The 9,368-nt window shown below is 45.2% G+C and overlaps 1 protein-coding gene across 1 annotated transcript; it reads right to left on the bottom strand.

Moving 5' to 3' along the window:
• Positions 1 to 285: 285 nt before the first annotated feature.
• Positions 286 to 1,786, bottom strand: LOC142844159 (sperm motility kinase-like). The gene has a single exon (XM_075962451.1). The coding sequence runs from the start codon at positions 1,783 to 1,785 to the stop codon at positions 286 to 288; it is 1,500 nt and encodes a 499-aa protein (XP_075818566.1). The 5' UTR covers position 1,786.
• Between the last annotated feature and the right edge of the window lie 7,582 nt (positions 1,787 to 9,368).

Raw genomic sequence — 9,368 nt, 5'->3', positions numbered from 1 at the left:
CAAAACACACAAGACTTAGTGCACTGCCCAGCAGCGCCCAAGTACCCGACATGTTCCTCCAAGGAATCTTTGCCTCCTTTGGCCTTGCCCCCACCTCTCCCTGCTTGGCTCAGCATCTCTGCTGTCCCCCTGTTGCTCAACAAGCCTGAGGTCACACTTCAGGGGACACCTGGTCTTTCTGAAGGGACAGATTGTTATGCTCACAGTGTGCCATAGTGGACACAGGCATCATTTATCACAAAGGACAGGAGGAAAAGTACAAATCAGATGAAGTGAGAAAGGTGCTCACCTGGTTCTGTGGGTGCCTCTAGGATCCCCTGACTGTGGAGCCTGGTTCTCACGGGAGGCATGGTTACTCTCTGCAGGAGGCAGGCAGCAACATAGGTGTCGGAAGCCATTGACAAGGGTTTTCTTGACCCTCTTCCAGCGGTGACGCCTCTGGTTTTGGGAGGAAGCTGGCCCGGCATCCTGGGGCTGACCATGGCTGATGGCCTCTTCCTGTCTGGTGGTCAGCAGTGTGTCCCCAAGGGAGGAGCCTTTGGGGGTTACACGCAGAGTCGTCCCCAGCGAGCTGCAGAGTTTCTCTGCATCACTTGCAGCCTCATTGTGGTCTGCCCCATGAGGGTGGTACAGAGAGCAGGATGTCTGGGCCCTCGCCGTCAGGCTGCCACACAACCCGATCTTCGATGGAGAGAAACTCTTGCTGCTGTCCGGGCTGCTGCTAATGAGGGAATCAGCCACAGGACAGCGCAGGTGGGATAGGTGGGCAAGGCCTGGCTCCATGGGTGTTGTGGGTTTCACCTGGTGATGGCAGCAGTCTCCCCCGGGTGCCTGGTGTTGCAGACTCAGGTATGTGGCCATCGCCTGATCAAATTTTTGGACTTCTAGACACTCAATTATTTCTTCACCTGCCATGGTGCCGACAATGCTAGGGCTCAGGGTGCCTGGGAGACTCTGGATGGATGCCCGTGCCTGGCTGTTCCTGATCATGGGGCGCGTCAGGATTTGACTGATGGTGGGCCTCCTGTTGGGGCCGATCATGAAGATTTCCACGATTACGTTGAAAATATCAAGTGGGACATGATGAGGAACGCTGAAGTTTGCAGCCAAAATTTGCTGCTTCAACCCCATAGAAGAGCTCGCTTGGAACGGAAGGTGCCTGGCCACCATGTAGTAGAGGAGCACGCCTAAGTTCCAAACATCGCTGGCATAGCCATCGTATGGCTCCACTCCGAAGAGTTCCGGGGCACAGTAGGCCAGAGTGCCGCAGAAAGTCTTTAGTTTTGTCCCAGGGACAACTCTGACTGCCAGGCCAAAATCACAGAGCTTGGCATTTCCAGAGGCGTCGATCAAGATGTTATTTGCCTTAATGTCCCTGTGGACGATACAGTTGTCGTGGCAGTACTTCACTGCCTGTACTACCTGTCCAAACAGCCTTCGAGCCTCGCACTCCTGTAAGCCTCCCGGTTTGCGAATCTGACGCAAGAGGTCCCCTTTGGAGGCGTAATCCATTATGAGATACGTCATGTCCCGTGTCTGCACCTCCCGAAGGAACCTGATTATATGCGGATGAACGAGGGATCTCATTATATCAACCTCATTGTGGTTCGGGGCGCAGTCCCCATTCACATTTGCCAGAATCTTCACAGCCACGTAGCTGACAGTGGGCACGTGAAAGGCCAGTTTGATTGTGGCAAAAGTTCCTCGTCCCAGAGTTGTCAGCATTTGATAGATACTGCTAAATGTCTCCTTGTCACAGTAGAGGGTCTCTCTGACCTCCTCCATGGCCAGGTTCTCGCTGAAACACAACGGGAACTTTAAACAAACAGTTTAAATCACACCAATGAGAATGTTTATCACTATGAATTCCTACATTCCAAAGAGAAAAAGAGTCACAGATATTTCAGGCAACCTAACCAGCTACGTAGTGCTCAGGAAGGGAAGGAAGTACCTTCCAAAGCAGTGGACAGCAGAACATAACACAGGTCAGGTTGGCCGGATTCACCCAGAAACTGAGAGAAGAAAACAAAGGGTCGCAGAAGCTACGAGCCACTGATTGGGAAGGAGAATCATCCTCTTACTTGAGCTGAACACTCATTGAGAGACAAGATACTAATAAAATCATATGCATGAGAAGTTGAGGAGACAACAGACACCCTGAAAACAGAGAGTGTCTAGGTGGGGAGATGGCTCAGGAGGTCAGAAGGTTTACTATTCTGGCAGAGGACCTGTGTTTGGTTCTCAGGACCCAGGCCAAGCGGATCAAGTGACTCCAGTTTAGGAGATCCTACACTTCTGCCCTCTGAGGGCATCCAAACACATGCGTGGACGATCTCAAGGGCAAACACAGACACACACACACATATACACACACACACATATGTATACACACAAACACACACTTGAGGTCACCTAAATGTACACTCACATGTACTATATATAATTTTAAAGAGTGATATAAGTCTCTTTGATTAATTTTCTTTCTATGACCTGGAAAGACATAAGACGGCAACAGATCCCCTAGGTGCGGCACTTCAAGAAGTTATGTTGTCATGGGATTGCTGTGAGGCAGACCTGGTCTTCTGCGAGAAGAGTCCATGTTCCTAACTACTGGGCTATTTCTCCAGGCTAACCCATCTCCCAAAGAAATCTGTTTTTGAAAACCCTGAGAGTCCTTCTCATGGACTGGAAAATGTGGATGGAATTGAGAAACTTCTTGATATAAATTCAAGTAAGAAGACATGATGAAGAACAAGATTGAAATATTTATGAGGAAGGAAACTGCATAGGAAAGCCCAGGAGCAGGCAAACCTACTGATGAATCCTCCCAATCTCTTGAAAACAAATGTCAGTGTTCCTCAATACTCCATAAAATAGAAAGGTCCTTAGTAGTTCCAAACTCATTCATGCCCAAAGCAGGAAAACACAATGAAGAATAATAGAGGCTATTTCCATGATGAACATAGATGTAAAGTCCTTAATAATACTACTTAATACTTTTCACCAAATTCACATAAGTCAGGCCATACTTCACGGTTAAAATATGCTCCCAAGGATCCTTGCAAGGATAGCTCTACGCATTTAGCCTGACAACACAACACTGAAACAGAATTAAGGGCAAGAGTGCCACAGTCATACAGAAGGACGGCCACAGAGAAGGATGAAACTGTGGGGCTCTCAAGAACATGGTTGTCACCAGAGAAGATCGCTCTACATGGGAAAAGCCAGTCCTTCAAATGTGTCACTTTTCTTCTCTCATATGTGGAACTTGGGAGCAGGAGGAGGTCCTCAACATAAGAGGAGGCTCCTAGGAATGTGGAGGAGGTCGTGTGAGAAGAAAGCATAGCAGCGTGGGTTAATCACATGATCAAGTGCTCAGAATGCATTAGAGATGTTCCTGCGATTGCCAGGACTAAATTGTTCCTATGATATGGTACGCCATAACAAGGAAAGGCTTGAAATGAGAAAAGAGAAAGGAACCAAAGAACACATAACAAAAGTAAATGAAGAAGTAAAACTAAAGAAAGAGGTTCTGGAGAGATGAGTTAGTGTTTAACAGCACCTCCTGCTTTTTCAGAGACCCCTGGTTCGAGGCCCAACACACATGGTGCTCACAATCAATTGTTATTCGAGTTCTAGCTAATCTGTCTTCTTCTTGTGACCTCCACAGGTGCGAGGCTCTTGGTACACACAAAGAAAGAAAACAATATACTCATACACATAAAATAATAATATGAAAAGTTATGCCCCAAGATGCACAACTTAAATATAAAAACTACCGGGCTGCGGTGGCACATGCCCTTAATCCCAACACTCAGAAGGCAAAGCAGGTAATCTTTTAGCTTGAGGCCAGCCATATCTACAGACTGAGTTCCAGGAAGGCCATACACAGAGTTATTCTGTTACACAGAGAATTTCTGTCTTGAATTCTCCTCCCATACACTCACACAATAACCAGAGTAAAAAAAAAAACATGAAAAAGTAAGCTCATAAATCAAGCCAGAAAATGAATAAATACACAGACAACAAAAAAACAACAACAACAACAATCAAAGGCAACAAAGCTGGAGGGAAACTTACTATGTTGGAGTCCAGCAGCTCTTGAAAGTCCAAATAGTCTCTTTCACCAGCACAGAGCTCCAACCACTTTCCACCTCACGAACCCGCTTGCACTGTAAGGAGAGGAGGCAACCTCAGCCAGTGATGTGATGGCACAGGCGCTGGCATTGTGAGGTCATAGCAAGAAAAGGACAAATGGTGGCTTTTCACAGCTCACGGGTTTTCTTCCCCTTCTGTCACCAAGTACAGAACGACTGAGTGAAAAAATAAGAACATGAAGGGACTTGAGAGGGGTGGGCAGGAAGCAATGAGATCAGGAGAATGTGGCTTTTCCCATCTCTCCTCTCGAAGAGGCCGCTTCTGCCTTGCTCCATTCTCCCTACTACTCCTCTTCCCTTTTCTGTTTCTGTCTCTCTCTGCCTCTCTGCTCCTCTCCTCTTTCCCCTTCCCTCCATATCCACTAAATAAATATCCAACCTCACTCTGCAAGGCGTACCTATCCATCTGTCTCAACAAACTGAAATGAAGGGAAGAAAAGAAAAGACAAACAAAGAAACTCAGGGAGTGGAGTGGGCAACAAGTTGACAAGAATTAGCCAAGGAAGAACAAACCAGCCAGCAATATAGGAAGAGAGGGATGCACAGGATTGTGTAGGGAGGCACTTAGCTATTCGGGGTCTTTTTAGTTTGGGATGAGTGAAAAGATGCTTTTCTTGCTGGGTCTCTGTCCAAATAGGAAAGTAGATTCGTTGCTTCTTGGCTTCTCTGAGCTAGCAGGTTAGCACCCCAACATCTGACTCCCAAGGTTTTTTTTTTTTTGCATATTTTTCGAGACAGGGTTTTTCCGTAGCTTTTGGTTCCTGTCCTAGAACTAGCTGTTGTAGACCAGGCTGCCTGAAACTCACAGAGATCCACCTACCTCTGCCTCCCAAGTGCTGGGATTAAAGAGTGCGCCACCACCGCCCGACTCTGACTCCCAAGACTTTATTGGTAAATAGAAGAAAAGGGCTTAGTTAAAACTTACATTTGGTGATTGTGGCCAAGCTGGTAACAGCGGGACCAGAAATCCCGCTAGGCCTCAGCCTATGTGGTGAGGTGTTGATTGTCAGGCCCTGGGGAGAAGATAGTAATTAAAATCAGGTAGATTCAGGTTAGGCCATTAAACTGACAGAAAAACATGAAAAGTCTCATAAAGGTGAGCACTTGGCTTTTTTTTTATTGGTTTGTCAGGACAGGTTCTCTGTTTAACAATCATGGCTGTCCCTGAACTAGCTCTGTAGACCAGGCTGGCCTCAAAGTCACAGAGGTTCAGCTGCCTCTGCCTACCGATTGCTGGGATTAAAGGCATGCACCGCTGTGGCCCGGCACATGGCAATTATTAAAGCTAGGAAAGTTGAGGCAGGAGGACCAGCAGTTCAGGTCATCTTTGGCTACACAGTGCTCTTGAGGCCAGCCTGTAGTACAGGAGACACTCTCTCACCAAACAAAAAAGCAAAAGCAAACAGAAGGGAAACGAATGCATTTGTCTTGTACATGATTGAGGATCCCAGTGCTTCAAAAGTAACCTTGGCTGTGAGACACAGGGCACGGACTGATAGAGATATGAATAATTTGCATTTTTGTGGATTTTAAGGTCAATTTTGTTATATGTATATGTATTTCTAATCTTGATTAAGGTATTGTGATTGTGTAGTTCATTTAAAAATGTAATGTATATATGTTGTTAATGGATAATCATCAATAATAGTCAAATTTGTAGTCATGTTAGTTAGATTTCCTAGATATATAGAGATACATTTCAATTAGATAGACATTCTTCATATCTTTCAAAGACTGCAGAATATGGCATTTGATGTTTTAATAACTTAGGGCTTTTCATGACAATGAGACACATCTGCTCCTGGCAGCACCAATCTACTTCAAGAGGAAGATGGGCATCGAAGAGACTCCTCATGGAGTTTGATAGCCATTTCGGCAAGAAACTGCTCTTGCCTGGACTGTTGCATAAACTGGACTGGCCACAAAGAACCCGCAGAAAGAGGACTGCTGAACTTGCCTAAAGGTGATATGATCTTTCTGGGTTCCTGATTCATGAAAGAGTCTGTGAGACATTCTGCAGGACACAACAGATTGTGACTAAACTGCCTTTGAAATTTCCTGCTTCATGGAAATGGCACTGGATACTATGGGCCTGTAGGCCGAAGATGGATGCCCCAATGGTACAGAGGAACTTTGGGTGACTGTCCAGGCAGCGAGATGTCTCTGTGATTTCTAGAGTTTTGTAAGTTGTTTACTTCTCATTTACTTAGGTAATATTATATGCTTCTGGAGTCTTTGATGGAGTTGAAGAATAGATAGATAGTTATAGTTTTCCTCAGTTATGATAAAGGATAAAATAGATATCGTAACTGTAATTCTTGCTTGATAACAGTTTTGTTATATGTAATCTTACTATGTTAAAGTGAAAGCCTTTCTTTTTTGTTTAAACAGAAAAAGCGGAAATGATGGGGGAGAGTCTTCTGTTTTGTGTTAATTTCATTGGTTAAATAAAGAGACTGCCTTGGCCCTTTAATAGAACAGGATATTACGTAGGCGGAGTAAACAGAACAGAATGCTGGGAGCTAGAAGCTGAGTCAAGTAGTCACCATGATTCTCCCACTCCAGACAGACGCAGGTTAAGATCTTTCCTGGTAAGGCACTTTTGGTGTTACACAGATTATTAGAAATGGGTTAGATCAATATGTAAGAGCTAGCCAATAAGAGGCTGGAACTAATGGGCCAGTCAGTGTTTAAAAGAATACAGTTTCTGTGTAATTATTTCAGGCACAGCTAGCCGGGTGGCAGGAAGCGGCCCGCCGCTCCTCATCACAATGGACACAAGTGTGTCATGAGTGTGACATCAACACCTGAGGTGGGAGGGTGGCACTCAGCCTTTTTGTGTTCTTGAAGCTATGCTGCCTTCACCTCACCTAAGTAATCAACAGATTTACCCTTTAAATGGACCTCACAGGACCCACGCAGAACCAGCTATGGGGCATAAGCCAAAGAAACTGGATGGAAGTTTACGAAAGTTCAAGCAGGACGTTCCTTCTCTGTCAATAGAACGTTCACACCCCTAGGGCATCGTATGTACAAACATTACACACTTAGTTACTGGCTAGCAGCTCTCTGTGAGGTCCAGGCCAGCCTGGTCTACAAACCAAGGTCCATAACAGCCAGAGCCACACTGAGAGGATCCCTGTCTGGAAAAATAAAGAAAAGATGAGATGAAAGAGTTTTCCTCTAGCCCAGGCTTGTGATAATCAAATAAAGGCAGTCCTTGTCAACAAAATGTCCCCCTGTTTTTTCCAAAAGGACAGGTATTTGGGGTGGGTCTCTGGAGTGCTGGGCAGAACATCCCAGCACTAGGTAGTTTTGTTCTAGACCGTGTTCCTTGAGGTCTCTGGCCAGCAGAACTGATCCTTTGCTTCCAAATGATTATTGCCCCCACACCGTGCCTGATAACACATGAGCTTTAGTACTGCAATCACCCTGCCCCCTGATAGAAAATGAAAACGTCCCACATAAGGCCAGTTTCAGGCACACAGAAGGATAGAAGATGGTGGAGGGACCTGGTGTGCTATGTCCCACCAAGGGAAGTTCCTCTCTTCCTCAAAGAACAGGTTCTTTCAGACTTTCACTTTTTCTGTTCTTGAATCCCCTGTTCCATCATTAGCATCACAAATGGGATCTAACTCTTACCTCTGGCCCTCTCCAGCCCTGACTTTGAACTGCCAGAAAGATTCTAAGATAACCAATTTGGAGGAGGTTTTCTGCTAGAGCACAGGCAGACATCCATCTGTGCCCTTCCTTAGGACACCATCCAGTGTGCCTGTCAGTCCTCTGGACAGGAGTCCACATGACTTGGCCTGGACTCGAAAGTACCTGACTGAGTTATTAAGTGAGAACACCAAGGGACTTGAAAAGGGTGGGCAGGAGGCAGTGAGATCAGGGGAATGTGGTCAAAGCTTTCCATGTGCGTGTAGATCAATGTCGCTGTGAGAATACTCATGTTGTAGAGTCAATGTAAACAGATGTTTTAAAATGGTGAACGAAGGAATGAGCCCAGAGAAAATATTAAAACTAAAGGTTAAAATAGAGTAAACATCTAATTGATGCAGATAATAAAAATTGCCCCAAATTATACCCCAGACCAAGGAAGAAAGAAAGGAAGATATGGTTATTTTCAATCCTGGAAACACAAACCTCTAAACCCCAAATCTGTGACCTTTGAAGGAAACTCACTGTGTTCAGATTCAACAGCTCATGAATATCCACCAAGTGGGACCAGCTCACTTCTATCTAAATCACTCTTTCAACTGAAAATCAGCCTCTCAACTGTAAGGAGAGGAGGCAGCCTCAGCCAGAGCAGTTAAGAAACAGGGTTCTGTCATTGTGAGGTCAGAGCAAGAAATGGACCAATGATGGCTTAGCTTAGATCACTGGTTTTCTTCACATTCTGTCCCTAAGTACAGGAAGGCTGCCCTGGTCAGTTGGCACGTAGGGGCCTGGGGAGGCTGGTTACACCCAGTTAGCATTCACTATATCTCCCTTTTTTTTGATCGTTTCTGTTCTTTCATTCTTTTGTTCTTTTGGGGACCTGACACCCAGCTCCCAATTAAATTATACACAGTAGCTTCTTCTTACTTACAATGCCTAGCCTTAGCTTGGCTTGTTCCTTTCCAGTTTTTCTTATCTTTGAATTATTTTGTCCACCTTTCCCTCTGGCTCTGGGCTTTTTAGTTTTTTGTTTTTTTTTAAAGCACTCTGTGTATCTTTCTTTGATTATTACTCAGTGTCTGGATAACTGGATAGCTTACCCTAGCATCCTGCTCTCCTTGTTCTCTTGCTCTTTCTCTGTTCCTTCCTCTACGATTTCTCCTTCCATTTATACTCTCTGTGTGACTGACCAACCTATCCTTTCTCCTGCCTTACGTTTGGCCATTAAAATCTTCATTAGCCCACCAGGTGTTTTAGACAGGCAAAGCATCACAGCTTCACAGAGTTAAACAAGTGCAACCTAAACAGAAGTCACACACCTTAAATTAATATTCTACAACACCGCCTGTCCTACCGTTTACTTCTGGGTTTATTTACCAGGTTTTCCCCAACTTTGAAACATGGCCACATGCTAGAGATCAGAGTTCAAACACAGGATCCTTCTTGGGTATTACACATCCAAACCCTAATAGAAACCACTTTAATAATCACAGTAGGTGGAATCGTGTGAATTATAACAGGCTCTGGATGTTGTCCTTCAACGGGTATGGA

The sequence above is a fragment of the Microtus pennsylvanicus genome, chromosome 2 (assembly GCF_037038515.1).
Source record: "Microtus pennsylvanicus isolate mMicPen1 chromosome 2, mMicPen1.hap1, whole genome shotgun sequence".
Lineage (NCBI taxonomy): Eukaryota > Metazoa > Chordata > Mammalia > Rodentia > Cricetidae > Microtus > Microtus pennsylvanicus.
This window is presented reverse-complemented; position numbering and strand designations above follow the sequence as displayed.

Bases quoted from the DNA above. Each gene is read 5' to 3' on its own strand.
- LOC142844159 (XM_075962451.1), bottom strand. From the start codon at position 1,785: ATGGAGGAGGTCAGAGAGACCCTCTACTGTGACAAGGAGACATTTAGC.